This window comes from Lolium perenne, chromosome 1, assembly GCF_019359855.2.
Source record: "Lolium perenne isolate Kyuss_39 chromosome 1, Kyuss_2.0, whole genome shotgun sequence".
Taxonomy (NCBI): domain Eukaryota; kingdom Viridiplantae; phylum Streptophyta; class Magnoliopsida; order Poales; family Poaceae; genus Lolium; species Lolium perenne.
In genome coordinates, this window is record NC_067244.2 from 83,512,321 (window position 1) to 83,530,872 (window position 18,552).

General features: G+C 40.6%; 1 protein-coding gene across 1 annotated transcript; it reads left to right on the plus strand.

The window, feature by feature from the left end:
- Positions 1-13,875: 13,875 nt before the first annotated feature.
- LOC127303706 (WAT1-related protein At5g64700) lies at positions 13,876-17,635 on the plus strand. The gene is made up of 7 exons (XM_051334416.2): positions 13,876-14,324; positions 15,783-15,845; positions 15,957-16,070; positions 16,158-16,398; positions 16,514-16,672; positions 16,801-16,952; positions 17,187-17,635. The coding sequence occupies exons 1-7, from the start codon at positions 14,137-14,139 to the stop codon at positions 17,335-17,337; spliced, it is 1,068 nt and encodes a 355-aa protein (XP_051190376.1). The 5' UTR covers positions 13,876-14,136; the 3' UTR covers positions 17,338-17,635.
- Positions 17,636-18,552: the final 917 nt, after the last annotated feature.

Here is an 18,552-nt window from a genome sequence, read left to right on the forward strand (position 1 = left end):
CTTCTTCCATCATACGAGTTTGAAGAAATGTTTCGATGCTTCATAGCATTCCACGGCCGCATGAGTCTCGAATATAGCTTTCAGCTCATTCATCAACTCATGAGGATCATGGTGCTCAAAACGTTTTTGAAGATCGGATTCCAGACTGCACAGGATGGCACACTGAACTTGAGAGTACCGAGTTTTCCGAGTCGTGTAAACAGCTTTTACTTCATCGGATTCATCTTCTGCAGGAGGGTCACCTAGCGGTGCATCAAGCACAAATTGCAGATTTCCGCCAGAGAGGAAGATCCTCACATGACGGAACCAGTCGGTGAAGTTGCTACCGTTGCTCTTAAGTTTCTCTTTCTCTAGGAACTGATTAAAATTGATTGGGGACGCCATCTCTACAACATATATTTGCAATAGTTTAGACTAAGTTTATGACAAATTGAGTTCAAATTTTTATTCAACATAATTAAAAACCTAAGTGAACTCCCACTCAAAACAATATCCCTCGCATTGTCTTAGTGATCACACGAACCAAATCCACCGCACCTTAAACCCGATCATCACGAGAAAAGGTGTGATTTCAATGGCGAACACTCAAAGTGTTCATCATATCAACCATATGATTCATGCTCTACCTTTCGGTATCACGTGTTCCGAGACCATGTCTGTACATGCTAGGCTCGTCAAGGCCACCTTAGTATCCGCATGTGCAAAACTGTCTTGCACCCGTCATATGTACTTATTGAATCTATCACACCCGATCATCACGAGGTGCTTCGAAACGACAAGACTTGGCAACGGTGCTACTAAGGATGAACACTTTATTATCTTGAGATTTTAGTGAGGGATCATCTTATAATGCTACCGTCGCGATCTAAGCAAAATAAGATGCATAAAAAGGATTAACATCACATGCAGTTCATATGTGATATGATATGGCCCTTTTTTTTTGTTCTTGCGCCTTTGATCTTCATCTCCAAAGCACGGATATGATCTCCATCATCTTCGGGCATGATCTCCATCATCGTCGGCGTAGCGTCAAGGTCAATGGCGCCGTCTTCATGATTGTCCTCCATGTAGCAACTATTACAACTACTTTGAAATACTACTCAACATGAAATTTAAAGACAACCATAAGGCTCCTGCCGGTTGCCACAATACAATAATGATCATCTCATACATATTCATCATCACATTATGGCCATATCACATCACCAAACCCTGCAAAAACAAGTTAGACGTCTCTAATTTGGTTTGCATATTTTACGTGGTTTAGGGTTTTCGAGAGAGATCTAATCTACCTACGAACATGAACCACAACGTTGATACTAATGTTTTCAATAGAAGAGTAAATTGAATCTTTACTATAGTAGGAGAGACAGACACCCGCAAAGCCTCTTATGCAATACAAGTTGCATGTCGAACGAGGAACAAGTCTCATGAACGCGGTCATGTAAAGTTAGTCCGAGCCGCTTCATCCCACTATGCCATAAAGATGCAAAGTACTCAAACTAAAGATAACAAGAGCATCAACGCCCAGAAACCATTGTGTTCTACTCGTGCAACCATCTATGCATAGACACGGCTCTGATACCACTGTAGGATAACGTTGCATAGAAAACAAAAATTTTCCTACCGCGAACACGCAATCCAAGCCAAGATGCAATCTAGAAGACGGTAGCAACGAGGGGGTATCGAGTCTCACCCTTGAAGAGATTCCAAAGCCTACAAGAGGAGGCTCTTGTTGCTGCGGTAGACGATCACTTGCCGCTTGCAAAAGCGCGTAGAAGATCTTGATCACGATCGGTTCCGGCGCCACGAACGGGCAGCACCTCCGTACTCGGTCACACGTTCGGTTGTTGATGAAGACGACGTCCACCTCCCGTTCCAGCGGGCAGCGGAAGTAGTAGCTCCTCTTGAATCCGACAACACGACGGCGTGGTGTCGGTGGCGGTGTAGAAGTCCGGCGGAGCTTCGCTAAGCTATGCGGGCAATATGGAGTGGAGGAGCAAAGCTAGGGTTTGGGAGGGGGTGGCCGGCCACTCAAGGGGGGCGGCCAGCTTATGGTCTTGGGGTGGCCGGCCCCCTCCCTTGGCCCCTCATTATATAGGTGGATCCCAAGTGTTGGTGTCCAAATCTTCGAATAAGACCCGAAACCAAAACCTTCCATAGGAGGGGGAAACCTAGCCCAACTAGGACTCCCACCCAAAGGTGGGATTCCCACCTCCCATGTGGGGGGTGGCCGGCCCCCTATGGTGGAGTCCACTTGGGACTCCACCCCCACTAGGGCTGGCCGGCCATGGAGGTGGAGTCCCTTGTGGACTCCACCTTCCTTGGTGGTTTCTTCCGGACTTTTCTAGAACCTTCTAGAACCTTCCATAGAACCTTCCGCGACATTTTATTTCACATAAAATGACATCCTATATATGAATCTTATTCTCCGGACCATTCCGGAACTCCTCGTGATGTCCGGGATCTCATCCGGGACTCCGAACAAATATTCGAACTCCATTCCATAATTCAAGTGCTACCATTTCAACATCCAACTTTAAGTGTGTCACCCTACGGTTCGAGAACTATGCGGACATGGTTGAGTACTCACTCCGACCAATAACCAATAGCGGGATCTGGAGATCCATAATGGCTCCCACATATTCAACGATGACTTTAGTGATCGAATGAACCATACACATATATTACCAATTCCCTTTGTCTCGCGATATTTTACTTGTCCGAGGTTTGATCTTCGGTATCACTCTATACCTTGTTCAACCTCGTCTCCTGACAAGTACTCTTTACTTGTACCGTGGTATGTGGTCTCTTATGAACTCATTCATATGCTTGCAAGACATTAGACGACATTCCACCGAGAGGGCCCAGAGTATATCTATCCGTCATCGGGATGGACAAATCCCACTGTTGATCCATATGCCTCAACTCATACTTTCTGGATACTTAATCCCACCTTTATAGCCACCCATTTACGCAGTGGTGTTTGGTGTAATCAAAGTACCTTTCCGGTATAAGTGATTTACATGATCTCATGGTCATAAGGACTAGGTAACTATGTATCGAAAGCTTATAGCAAATAACTTAATGACGAGATCTTATGCTACGCTTAATTGGGTGTGTCCATTACATCATTCACACAATGATATAACCTTGTTATTAATAACATCCAATGTTCATGATTATGAAACTAATCATCTATTAATCAACAAGCTAGTTTAAGAGGCATACTAGGGACTTCTTGTTTGTCTACATATCACACATGTACTAATGTTTCGGTTAATACAATTCTAGCATGATATATAAACATTTATCATAAACATAAAGATATAAATAATAACCACTTTATTATTGCCTCTAGGGCATATCTCCTTCATTATGATGTTCTACTCCCTCACATCATGATACTCAAGTGAATCATATATGATTACCAACTTTACCATGAAAAGTAGAGTTGTATAACTCCTATCACTCATCCTTACCTCCTATGATTGACTCATCATAGACATATACTACCTTATATAACTTAACTCCCTTACTTAACATCAGTCATTTAACATTTTAAATGACTCTTACTTAACCATAACATGACTTGGTATACATCTTCCAATAGGATATCTTCCTTATGGTTGTATCCTCTCTTTGGACTACCATGTGTTGTATACCAGTTGTGGTCTACTACCACCCATTATCTTAAGCTCCAATGGTTTTCTAGTTATTTGGAATGAAGCAAGATAACTAACTAACTTTACTTAAGAAAATAGATAAGAAAGATTGACTCAAGTGTGTCAGGATTATTCTCAAGTGAATACCCATCTCAAGTCAAAAGAATGGTTGGTTTAGCATAGTTGACTTAGCTAATACAATTCCTATAGACACTACCAAACCTATAGGTCTCCTTTAAAGGGTTTTAATCCTAGGGTCAAAGCATTTGCTCTGATACCAGCTGCGGTGACCCAGCGTACCACTGCATGGTGTAGTACACAAGTCGTTGACATAACACAAGTGAAACACCGTTCCACTCATATTACATCCCTCAGAGTGGTACAACAGAAACATATGCGAGTCCAAGGTATGTCTATAGAAGTACACACGAACTGTTTACATAAGATCAACACAGCCTCCTACATTACAGTGAGGTAAAACTTCAAATAAATCTCTAGAAGAACGACTTGTAGTCTAACTTATCACTAGATCAAGCTTAAGAGCTACTTGGCTTGCTATAGACATCTAGCTACTTAGGTGCTAGGATTAGGGAAAATGTTCCCTTCTATTACTAGTCTAAGTTTTCCACTCTAACTGATGCAGGAGTTGACTCCATTGACTTCTTTGATTGGATTCTTCATCATGTTGCAGTTGACTCCTTTGTCTTCGAGTTCCACGGTAGTTTATCCTCTGGTCCCTTGATCTAAGAAGGGGGTTCAAATGGGAGGGAATGAGTACGAGCGTACTCAGCAAGTTCATATTAGGAAATAGGTGTATCATGCACTAGCTACAGCCACAGACCAGAAAGTCATAGGCGAATGCAAGTTTTTGTAAACATTTCTTTAAAAGGTTTATTTTATTCTGAAAACTATGCCCGTCAGTCTTCACAGGTTGAACAGAACTTCGTGGAGTTCCTTTCCTGCCGCGTTCGCAGTTCCCTTCCCGGAACAGGGAGTGACAGCCACAATTTTGATACCCTCTGCAGAGGTGTGTTACTTTACCCCATAAGAGAACTTATCCTTGCTGCCGGCCAGGAGTATATCCCTGTCCACACTTCCTTTGGTGTGAGGCCCAGTATAAGAACCAAGCCAATCACTGCCTTCTCCGCGACCTCGCAGACCCACACTTTTGTAAGTCTGTCCTCCCCTTTATCTATGGGTAGACCGACACATGCACTTGTTCTCCCCTATACCAATAAGGTAGACCGATCTGAAAAACTTATGTGCCCTGTCCTATACACCATAGATAGACCGATCCGGACAACCCTTACAATCCTTCATAGACCAATAATAAGTCAGCCCTCCCCTATATCTAATGGTAGACCGTGATGGACCACATGTCCCCACCTTTACCAAAGATAGACCGATCCAGGCAACCCTTATCACTAGTTCATTGGCATGCGAGAGGGAAAAGATACAGCTGACTTCCCCAGAGCCATTGTAGATCTTATGGATAACGCGATATGTACGGCGCTAGAATCACTGGACGGCATTGGTACTTAGTCCTAGATGAGTAGTACCCATGCAATGGAACCTCCACCATATCAACAAATATCATGGTTCCATTGCCCACCACATAGTCATATTCATGATTGTAAAATAATACTTTGCTTTGTAATGCAAGAGTGATAAGTATAGTACTTTGCATATAGTTTGATACAAATAATCAAATGACATGAGCAAGCGATGAACTTGCCTTTCTTGACTGCAAGATTATGCATGCAAAAGCTTCGATACGTGATAACTTCAAATTCTAAAATACCATCATCGTCCGGTAAGGACAATGTTTAAAGAACTAGCAAAGATGCTATAATGCATAGTATGAGATGCAATCGTCCCGAGCGTAACCTAACCTCGATGATTTAGGATGTATGAGTTGTAAAGATTTCTTTTGGGTGTGTTGCACTTTTAGAATGGTTCTCAAACAAGGTTCTTATTAGGGTTTGGTTGTATTAGCATCATAACCAAGTGATATAAGACATCATAACAATCATACACATAAACAATAGTGGTGAAACAATATGTAAAGAACAGTTGTCAATTTTAAGTTCTACAGAACATGGTTGATGATTACTTATACTATACTTCAAAAGAATAACTTTTGAAGAATATGTTAATTAAGAAATAATGAGTATTTCAAAGAAGGATTAGGGCTTCTAAGGTTTGATTGACATTTGTACTTCAAAAGAATAACTTTTGAAGAACAGGTTAAATAAGAATATGAACTACTATACATAGGAGCTATGGATTTTTAGGGTTTACTATTGGATTCATTTAGTTCTCTAATAGGAACTAGTTGGGTTCTTTAAGTAGAATGGGTTTATATGTAGCAAGTATTGGTAGGGTTATTATTATGGTTTCCCATATACATCATATCAAAGGATGGTTATTAAGATGGTTCCATAGGTTTGCTATTAGGTTTACTATGGCTTCACATTTGCTTTACTAAATAATCTCTAATGGTTTCTAAGCTAAGGGGCTTATCATTTCCTAAGTGGGGTTTAGTGGAATAGGAACATGTGTTGTGAATTATTACACAAGGTTGGTACTAGGGTTCATCATTATGGTTCTACTAGGGTTTGATGATTGAGGTTGATTTCAATGGTGTGGTATGGTGATAAATGGTGTCAATGTGAGATTAGCAAGCTAGGGTTTGCAATTAAGTGGCACTAGTGGATCATACAAGGTTTATTCAAAAATAAAGACATGAAATGCTAATCACATGTAAAGTGTTGTTGTGTTATTTTAGTAGATCATGATCATGTATTAATTTGTTTCTTATTAGGGTTCTATAGGTATAAGTGAAGCTTATAGATTCACATGGGCTAAACCCCTAGGGTGTTAGGGTTGCAACTATTATGGATGAACACATAAAATAATGAGATCAAGGTTCTTGTTAATATTAGAACTAGGGTTTCTACATTGATACAGTTCTTAAACTAATAATTGACAATAGAGATGTGGTCACTAATTATTTTGAAACAAAATTAATAATGGTTCTAGTATTTTATTAATTTTCACAAGAATTAATAATTAGGGTAACTCCTATTTAGGTTTAATTTAGAAATCAGGGTTTAATAATTGTTATTAAGTTTTAAAATACTTAACTTGTTAACTAAAGTCGTTTAAGTAAACAAGTTTTGAATTACCAAAATAATATTAACTTTTAATATTTTCTTGTTTAAATATTATTTAAAGAAAATAGAAAATAGTAATATGCAAATTAGGGTTTATGAATTATCACTAATATTTAAGTGAATGCAATTATGATAAAGAAAACTAATCTTAATATTTTATTTAGTTACTGAATAGCTAATATTTAATTTTAAACTTCACTAATTATTTAATTCAAATTAGAGTTAAAACAAATGAAATGGCATAATTAATAAAGTTAAAAATAAGTGAATTTTTATTTTGACACACATTTTTATTTTATATTTTATTTGAATAGAGTTTATTTTTTGTGAGCATTTTGATATATTATTCATAATTTTCTGAGTTGATATGAATTTTATATGATTTTGCAAAGTTTCAACATTTTTCTGGAATTTGAAATAAAGTGGAAATACTAAAGCTACCCGGTACAGATCTAACCCTAGCAGCTGACTAGTGGGTCCATTGACAGGGTCAGTTGCCACGCGGGCAACGACCAGTCAACGACGTCAGGGGAACCCACATGCCACGTTGGCGTTGCCGGTGGCTAAACGCCGGTGACCAAATCACGGCGGTGCTACGCTACAGGGCCTCCCAGGGCGGACTACTGATGGTTTCCGAACCTCCTCAACACGCTGAAGACGATGGTGGTGATGGTTTCCACTGGGAGTCACCGGAGCGTCGTCGGCGAGCGTGTGCTGCGGCGGCACAACTCCGGCGAACTCGGAAATAACGCTACGGTGGATCCTAAGATGCAATAGATAGCTCGGAGGAAGCGCAAGCTCACCCTGGTGCTTCCCAGGTAGTCGCCGATGTCGATTGGAGACGGAATCGACCTCAACTTCGCCAATTCCGGCGATGTACTGCGGGAGAAAACCCTGAAATTGACCACGCTCAGACCTCCCCTGGATGCTCGGCTTGATCTGTAGAACGACGACGTCGAGGCGCGCCTCCTTGACCACCTCTTGAGCTCCAGGGTGACCTCCACCGTCGACTTCGTGCTCAACTCCGGCGGCAGTGAGTGGAAGAGTTTGAGGGATAGAGAGGGCTAGAGGGGAAATGAAGGGGTGGCGAGATGCTAGGGTTTCCTGGCGGTGATGCTGGTGGTTTTATAGCACAATTACGAGGTCAGGAGCGACGGCGAGCGTCGGTGACGAGCGGCCAGGATACAGCGGTGCTCTGAGTTGGGGTTTCTGTGCGGGAATCTTGATGCTCCGACTGGCAGCGGATGCAGGTGAAGTTCTCCTCGGTTCTGGAGTGGTGAGTGGTGTCCGCCGGCGTTCTTATCCCCGTCGAGGACGTGGCGGAGCCGCGTCGGCTCGCTGTCGACCGTGGAGAGAAGGAGGAAGACGACGACCTCCTGTTTGTTTGATGCCATCGACGAAGAGGTATGTGGCCAGGTGGGTTGGTCCAAGACTGGGCTGCTGCGGTCCACCAGGTTAGTTCCACTCTCTCTTCTCTTTTCTATTTTATTTTTCTGTTTTCTATTTGTCATTTGAATTCAAATTGAATTCTGTTTTGTTTTTGCAGGTTCTAAATTATTTGAATTTCAGTATAACTTGGTACTATTGCTTACTGCTTAGTGTTGATGTTTAATTAAATATTTGTTTGGTGATTAGATTGATATTTTGTGAAACTTGAGTAAAATAGAAATGGTTTAGGTATTTATTTCAATTCCTTTTATTTGAGGACCAAATTTATTTAAATGATTTGAAATTTGATAACATGGGCATGGTGAACATAATATTGGATTTTGCTAGAGTGCTTAACCACATTGGTTATTCATATTATTTAATTATGGCTAAAACTTAGAATGAGTGGTAATGAGGATGGTGTTAGGTCATGATTTTATGTGGATGATGGTTCTTTGGGTTTAATAAAAATGATTGAATGAACTCTATGATGACTAATCTTGCTTAGCAACTTCTAGCTTGGATTACTTAGGATAATTCCCAAGCTTATCTTGGTTAATTCAATTGCTAAGGTGATGGTCCAAACTATAACGTAATATTCTATGTAGATTGGTTCCATATGACAAGGTTTATGGTTTTGGGAATACTTCACTATTTAAAGTATTAAATAGGCATGAGGCATGGCAGGGCTCTACTTATGATCCAAAATGATACTTGGATTGAAAGTCAAATGGGGTTAGGGTTTTAGTAATGATCACCAATGTGATACACAACTAGGATTAGGTATGAGCATAAGCTTGGTTATGTTTAATTGACTAGGGTTCCTCCTCCTCATTTAGGTAGAATTATTGTATCAAGGGAATGCTAGGTTTGTCTCAAGTGTTTGGATAGGCAAGGTTTAAATACCATATCAATACTACACAAGGCATGAGTATTGGTCTGGATTAACTACTATTGATATATTTATCATTTCATGTGATAGATGAGATATATTGATCACATATATAAGTTTAACTTATTACCTCAATTTATAAAGTAAGATCATGCATTAGACATGATCAACTATTCCCCACTAATTTCACTTTATTATTCCTCTCATCACATTCACTTAGGTTCTTAGGGTTTATGATCATCACCCAATTTGTAATGATCAAAGTATTGGCCTCATAATAATTCATTAGTGAATCATGGTTCTCTCTCCAAGATCAAGTATAAGTCCATATACTTGAGTATACCTCTTTAGGTTGAGCTCTTTTGAATAGGTAGGATTCCTCTAGGGTTTAGGATCATTACCAAGTTGTAATGATCACAACAATTGCCTCTCTCTTGGATCACTAGTAAAAGAGGTTCTTACTTACTATTAAGTATTAGCTAGGTCAATTAGGGTTTAATACTTGAATTGTACTTCTTATAGCATTAGTGAATTAGTATTAATGGTTTACCTCACTAGGATATGATTTAAGTATTAAGCTAGGTTCTACTCAATGGCTAGTATAAGCATAAGAATAGTTCTCTCCTTCCTCTAGGGTTTAATGGAATGAGTTGGAAAACAAGGTTGGAATGGTCAAGGTTTGATGCAGAATGATTATGAATGTCTCTGGCTTGGATTCAAGTATTGTAGTTGAAGAGATATACCATGTGACTCATGGTAGGAATATTTAGTTAGTGAAAAACATGGAAAAGATAAGTATAGAGTGGTTTCTTAATTAATTGTGTTTTTAGAATTGTAGTTGAATAATTATTCATGTGTTGTTGTAAGGAATGTCATGTTGAGATCCTTTGTAAGATCTTGTAGTTGACCTTACTTAAGGTGTTATTATTGTGAAGCTATTCCCATTCGATCTAGCCCATAGATCAAATCATCTCTACCCAAAACAAGGTTTTAGCAAAGGTCACAGTGAAGTTTATAGCGCTTGACTTGATGATCTACTTCAATTCCAGCAAGTCAAGTGAAACTTCAGTTACTGTGGTAAGTTTTATTTGAAAGCGCGAAAATTCCCCGGATTTTCTATGCATGAATGCAATGCATACTTTGGTGTTTTCTCATTTTATAGCCTCTAAACCTGGGATATTACACATCGTCGTCGCAGTCTGCGGCTACTCACTCGTGCTGCTCCGGGGGAAACCCTAGATCCATCCAGGATCGGACGATGACGGCGCTCCTTGCGTCGTTCTACCTCTTGGGGCATCGTTTTTGGAGCAGCGGCTGGATGGAGGTGGATCTTGGTGGTGTGGTGTTCATCTACCACGTTGTCGTCGATGATTCTCATCGGCGTGGAGCTGCGGGGTGTCGAAGACGGGCGAGGATTGCTGGACGCGTGCAGGATGGTGGAGCTGTGTCTGTTGTCATGGTGACATCAGCGGCAGGCCTGGCACGGCCAATGCGTTGATCTCACTTGGAGATGGGTTCGAGATAGATGGTGGTTGCGAACTCTGCGACGTGTGCAATGGCACACCCTCAGGGTTTTGCTTTATTGGATGATGTGCGTTGGTGTACCGTCAGGAAGTATGGCCTTGTTCTTGGTCCCCCCTTCATCGTAGGTATAGCGAGTTATCGCTAGGTAGGAGGCTTCAAGTTGATCTTTGTATTTTCCTTGTAAGGCTTTGCGAATAATTTAATAAAAAAAAGTTGGATGCATAGGCTGGGGCGATGCTCCTTGATCGAAAAAAAAAGTTGGTACAGAGTGATAGTTTGATAGATCCAACTGATGTACAGATGCCTGTTATGCAATTCATTGTAAATCATGTTTCATTAGAAGCTGTTGTAAAATATTCATATTTTGAGACGTGACAAATATTTCTTGCAAAGCGTTCGTGAAATATTTCTTATCTAATGAGCACTACAGCTGGGTATATCTTTCCATCTGTTCCTTAAGTCGATTTCATTACTAAAACTGGAGATGTCCATCGTTGTTGGATCGGAATGACTCGTACTCTCGTCAAAATTATGTGCGGCAGTCTTTGGCCGGCTCCAGATACTTATGGTATGGTTAGGCCGCGGGACGGAGGAGTTCGAAACTGTTTCCAATTCGCGCAGCGTTGAGTTTACATACGTCGGTGGCTCCGTGCACGGCGCGTCTCGGAGATCCAATGGGATGCATAATACTTGCACGTGAATTAATCCAATCTTTAAATTTCATTTATATACGTAAGAAAACAAAGGCATGTTAAAAAATATATGAAAGTTTGGAGGAGTTTCTCGAAAAGATATAAAAAACGGGAATGTTAACAAAGAATTTGTTAGTAAATCTAGAATATAGAAAACAAATAAGAAGTACTCCCTTCGTTCTGAAATAAATAACTCGATTTGTCTAGTTTTGCATGAATCGATATGCATGTTAAGGTGTGTACATAAGTGCGAATCTAGAAAAATCCGAGTCAGTTATTTCCGGACGGAAGAAGTGGTAATAGAGAAAACCGTGAATTAGAGAAATTTCACAAATATTTCATGAAAAATCACCCGTCTCTTGTTTTATTTGAATGTTTCTGGACTTAAACCCAACCTTTAAAGTTCAATTATAAATTTTAAGAAAAACAATATCAAGTTGAAAAATATAAAAGTTTGGTTGAATTCTCAAAAAGATATTAAAAATGGGAATATTAACGAGGAATTTCATAGCAATGTAGAATATAGAAGGAAAATAGGAATTAGTAATAAACAAAACCACTGAATTAGAGGAATTTCATAAATAATTCATAAAAACCGTCATGTTTCTTGTTTTTTATGAATATTTCTTGATTTTTTATAGATAATGAACATTTCTTGGCTCAGTGTTTTGACGAGGGGACATTTGCTGTGCGGACTGCAAGTTCGTTATTACCACACGCTCGCATGCTTAGTTGCTTGTAATTAATCATAAGCCCCGAAGAAGCTTCTGCAATAACCTTTTTGTCCCCATCATCTGTGGTACCTTTCGTGTTGGATGCATACTTATTTGCAAATCCAACGTTTAAAATGTAATAATTTATTTTGAAACCCTAGCATTTTGAAAAAAAACGATTTATGAGGAATATCTCGAAAAAATAGCATAGAATGTGAAGACGCTAAGAAGGAAAGAAATAGTAGTAAAAATTATAGAATATAAATAAGAAGAATATCAACTATTAGAGAAAATCGGTGAAATAGGGATATTTTACAAATAATTCATGAAAACCACCATGTTTTTTTAGATTCCTGTTTTTTAATTACCAGATTGTCGTGTCGTGAATACCGACACCTGGAAATGAGACTCCTCTTTTTAGTTCGGCAGGGGGCGACGAGCGCAGCGTGCCCTAGCGACGATGTAATCGGAGATCATAATCACACAAAGACACGTATATTTTTACCTAGGTTTAGGTCGCGATGTGCTAATCCCTACATCCTGCAACTATCCCATATATGGTGGTGCCTCCTTCTTTACAGTCTTCTCCTCTTTTCTCTGGCCAACCTCCCCCTCTCTTATGCAAGGTCCTCATTTTATAAAGGCAAGGGGCTACCACAGCTGCCATTTCCACCCGGCCGACCCAGCGTTGCATGCTGCGTGACCTATGCCGGCAGCCGCTCGCGGACACAGTGGAGCTTGTGTGTGAGACCTATCACCGCATGACCAAGGAACGCTTGGAGTCGATGGTGCAGACGATGGCCGTCGCTGCGGGAGTGGCCGCCTTCCTCCATGGACAAGGTATATGAGGTATCCGAAATAAGGTGGACGGCGGTAAATGTGCTGAAATTCGAGTGGGCTGAGCTGTCCGGCGGCGGCATACCGTTGGCCGGAGACCTCACTTCTCAGTTAGGGAGTGATCACGTCAGGTGCACGAATGAGAATGGCGAGGTCTCCACCCTGGTGTCAATGCTGCTGCCGAGGCTACATATGGATAGATTTAGAGACGGCATCGCGCTATGGCTGAGCCACAAAGATGAAGAGAAGAATTTAACTCTAATGAGCTCCCTATAGAGAAGCTTATATGGAATCTGTGATACACTTCACCGGCTATTGGGAGGTGAGGAAGATCAAAGTATTAATCAGCCCATGTCGGACACACATATGATGTTCACATCCATTGTTTTTAAAGTTTGGTTATGAAGTGTAGTGCAACATTTATTAGGATTTAGATACATATTATTCAATTCATACAATTCTATAGATAAATTGTGTGAGTGTGACTCAGAACTGTACTTCTCGGGTTTCAGCCAAACCTGTATTCTTAAGTGTAATTCAATTTTTTTTGTTTTTGTTTCTTAAGTATGTTTCTTATAGTGTGTTATGGTTGCATGTGTCCAACTGTTTAGTACTACCTCGTTACGACTGGGTTCTAAATTGTTTTGGGATTTAAACTCGATAAGGTTCAGGAGAGTTTTTTTTTTTTTTTTGAAATAAGGTTCAGGAGAGTAAGATGGACCTATCTCGAATTTAAATCTGTAATCGGTAATGGAATTACAAAGCTAACTTTCTCCAAATATATTATCATTTTCAAGTTTTAGAACAAAAACTTTAATACGAATCGGCAAAAGAATTTCACAAGATATATATTGAATTTACCGTAGCAGTTGAGCATGAATCTAGGAGCGAAGAATCGGTCACACGCGCCATGCTCGACTTCGCTAAACCACACCTCTCAACAAGTGACAGGACAGTTCAACAAAACAGGTGACAGCTGGCGGGACCGCGTGTGGATCCGGCCTCCCGATTCCACGAGAATCTCTCCCGTCGTTCGTTACTTCACTCCCTGCTTGCGTCGCCATGAACCGTCTCCCAGTTCACTCGACCACCTCGCATCACAAAACTCGCAGCCTCGCAGATAATTAATCTAATTCTGCTCGCTGATCAACCAACTTCTCGTTATCCCGATAGATTCTGATTCGTTGGAGGAAGTAGATCGATCGATCGATGGGGTCGTCGTTCAAACTGGAGTGGGGGCCGGCGATCTGCATGGTGCTGATCGAGCTGTTCACGACGGGGCAGATGCTGCTCACCAAGGTTGTCGTCGACGCCGGCCTCTTCGTCTTCGCCCTCCTCACCTATCGTTTCTTCCTCGGCGCCTCGCTGGTCGTCCCTTTGGCCATGATCTTCGAGCGGTCAGTATTTTAATTACTATGTGAGTTCTGTTTTGAACCATTATATATGTTCTTCCCTGCTCGAGCAATACCGCGATCTAGTATATTTTTCTTCTCCACTCCTTCCTGCTTTTTTTCTTTTTCTCACTCATAGCTCACGTGTCGTTATTATACATACTCATATGCAAGAGCGTACACGTATGTGCAACCATGCCTTTTGTCATCTTCCCTGATGGACACAGGCACTGAGTTTGGCGGTAGAAATTGTTACTTTGCTAGCATAGTATCAAATCCAACCACGCTAGCTATATATGCCACACATATTGCCCAGGATCTCTAGGGTCTTCCATGGTGGAAAGTGCCTTGTTTCTGAGTTTTTTTTTTTTTGCGAGAAAGATCTGAATCTATTTCATGAGTTCACTGGCTGTGTGCATCCGTAGTGCCATTAGGGTGGTGCGTTGTTGCAGAGGCTGGGTGTAATTGGTATCTTTTTTATATTAATATACTCCCTTTATCGAAAAATTTCATGAGTTCACAATAAGTAGAAATCATCCAAATATAATAGAAATTACATCGAGGTCATTGAACCACCTAACAGCCACTACTGCTGCCAGATCGAGCCGCCGATGTCACCGCTCCCTTACCGGACCCAGCCTGACGATGTTGATGACAGTCGGGAAGTCTTCATGCACGTGCCCCTAAGGACCAGCGCCCCAGAGCCGAAGTCGCCGCAATTGAACCCTTGAATTGATCTGAAACTTCTAACACTAAACCTCTACCACACGTTGACGAGATCCACCACTCCATGGAAGCAGCGACCAGACGAATCCTCACCATCCTCAACGCCACCGACGAGATCGCCGCCGACGGTGTGGCTGAGGAGACGGGAATACTTTATTCTTGATCGCACAATGCCGCCATAGCCACCATATAGTGTATGTTATCCGTCCTAGGAATGCAAGTTCTGACAGTTCTTATTATCAAGACAACGGGGGAAAATCTCTTCTCAGTGAATAATGGCTGCTCTGCTATTAAGAGATTATCCATCTACGCTGACTATGTAAATCCCTTTGTCAAGCCAACATTTCAGGGTTTTGTGACCGTGAAGGAAATTCTGCAAATTTTTGATGAACACTTCGGCCTTAAAGTATAGTGTCGCAAGTCCTCGGCATATGCTCAGACGAGATGATCATGGCAAGAATCTGATACAGAGGCTGTTTCGATGCCAGATTACCAGTTTTCCGATTAATTAAGCATCTAGGTCTTCAACTAGCTCTACGACTACTCACCAAAGCTGAATGGCAACCTATCTTGGATATGTTCTTTGAGAAGTTAGCTCTAACTATTATTATTTGTTAGCATAATTTTCTGCTCTTGTGTAGTATAACAAGAAACGTTTTGCAACTATTTGTAAAAATTTCCTGCAGTAGAGAAACATTTCCCAAATATTTATTTGTTTACCCTTATCATCTGATGTAGAGGGAAGTTGAAGGAGCTTAAATTGAAGGCATTCATATGGATTTTCACCAGTGCACTTGTTGGGTGAGTGGAATTATTTCATCACAGTGCTCACCAGATCTCAGTTCATCGATAGTTTTCATGAATATCTATGAAAATAGCTTTTATATATATTGCTTGTTTGCTTATTTCCAGATTCACAATTCCTGGTTTGTACTACATTGGCCTTGGAGACACCTCACCAGGATACGCAATTAACTTCTATAACATCATTCCAATCGCCACATTCATCCTCGCGGTCCTTTGCAGGTAAAAAAGATGAAAATACAGTTGAAAACACCGAAAAGAGAGATGCAGGGGTTAGATATGTCCTGACTGTGTTTTAATTTTTTTCAGAAAGGAACCGTTGGACATGAGGACCCTGGTGGGGAACATTAAGGTGGCCGGAACCCTAGTCTGCGTAGGAGGCACACTGGTGATCAGCCTGTACAAGGGCAAGGTGCTGCACCTCTGGCCGACCAACATCATCGGCTACTACCCGAAGGCAGACGGAAGCAAAATTGGGCACCACCATGTCCGTGGAACCGTCTTGCTCATCACCAGCTGCCTCAGCCTTGCCGTGTGGTACACAGTGCAGGTATACATAAGCTAAATCAACTCGATCACTACTGCGAAATTACTAATATTAACTTACTCTCTTTGATTCTTAAGCAATGGCCAATGCAGCTTATGTGTAAGTTTTTTATGAACAGGCTCAGATGCTAAAAGTGTTCCCATACAAGTATTGGTCGACGGTGTGTACGTGCTTCGTGGGGAGCATCCAAATGGCTGTCGTGGGGGTTATCATGAACAGAGAAAAGGCGACATGGGAGCTCAAATGGAACATGAGCTTGCTCACAATTGTGTACTCGGTAAACCTATTTTTTTGATGCGCATCAGTTTGTAGCTCTCGGGGCTTCCTAGCCTGGAGTACACCCCTGGCTGTCAATCAGTTTGTACCTCCCAGTTGAAGGATTTTTTTTTTTTTTTTTTGCTGCAGGCGATACTCAATACTGCTGCCAAGTTTGTGATGATTTCGTGGGTCGTCACAAAGCGCGGTCCCACCTACCCATCCATGTTTTGTGCCGTGTCAGTGTTCTTCACTACAGTTCTTGACTCGCTGCTTCTCGGGCATGATCTGTCTGTTGGGAGGTATTCTTGCCCGTTCTCCATTCGCTTTTCATGAATTTTAATACTGGATAGGCGTTGTTAGGATCAAATTTGCATTTTAGGAAAGATAGAAATATATATACACGAAGATGTGCTTTGCCAATGCCTAAAATTGTTTCCCTAAATATAATTGCCGATTACTCGCAAAATATATATATATATATAATTGTTGATTTTCCTTGGAAATAATACATTGATCTGTTTGTATGGATGCAGTATCCTCGGCATGTTTATGATTCTAGCTGGGCTCTACCTTTTCCTTTGGGGAAAAAGAAAAGAATCGGTGCCTCTGGGTGAAGAAAACCTGAAGGAACAAATGCAATTTCAGAGTGGAGACGAGAACAATAAATCGGTATCCAACGTATGACTGCTTTCTCTGGCGATAAAACAAAAGATATTATGCGTGTTTTTTTTGTGTTTATGAAGAACTGTAGATCTATATATGCGTAAGCTAGAAAAAAAAGGTGGATCTCTCGCATGTATTAGCTGTCTTTATTATAGTTGGTATTATTTAAGCCATGTACTGAAACTCTGAAAGCCACAAGATGACACATCTAATCCTCGGTTTTGTAGCACTTCTCTTTGATTTATCTACCAAAACAAAGTCCCTCAAACATCAAGGGCATCTCTCAAGGAATGAATCAAATGTTGTCCCCATTTTATCATATTTTATCTATTTGAGGAAGGTGGACAAATTAATGAGGATGGACACTTTAACATGGTACACAAGGCTGTTCGTCATTTGTTCATTGCATCGATTTTGTCATTTTCCTCTCTATTCGATAATATCTTTGACACATATAATATGTAAAAATAATGGAAGACATATAAATTCAATAATAATTCAAACTCCTAAACTTATTAAAAAATTATTTCATTTTTTAATCATATAAATGCACACAAAAGTGACATGCAAATTTTAAATTGTGCATTAAAAAACATTTTTTAGTAAAATTATCCACAAATTCACATGATTTGTCCTATTGTTTATAATTCGTAGCATTAACCCATCACTCTAGAATGCTTTTGTGCCATCTGACATGGGTGATCTTCCCTTGCGATGTTCTGACCATTCAGGCAAACTTTCTTGTAGCCACTTTTCATAGTTTGTGGACACATCTACCAGCCACTTTTTATTAGGGGTTTTGAAGGCTAATACCCATGTAGGAAGTCACAATTTCATTCGTTAATCAAACAAGACATTTTATCAAAAGGGAAAAGTTTGGTAAGGGAGGGTCGTCATAAGTACTCTTCATTAGCATGATAATTCCCTCATCTTACCCATGTATTTCCATGAGTCCAAAATCAATGTTGTTTTATCACAATGTTGGAAACTTATTAGAGGATGACAAATTAGTCGGGAACGTATCCGTTTCAATACGCTTAAAGACCTAACACATAAAACCAATGACTCCTTTGCTAGCCTCCTGGTATGTCCATGCCGTGGTCAAACTCTATTATCAGTCTCATTTCACCCTGTTTGTGTTGACGAAAGAAAATGCAAGACCAGTCTTCATTGCCAGAAGTGTCTAACAAATGATGGAATAACCAACAGTATTTATTAATACCTCCTCCGTTCCAA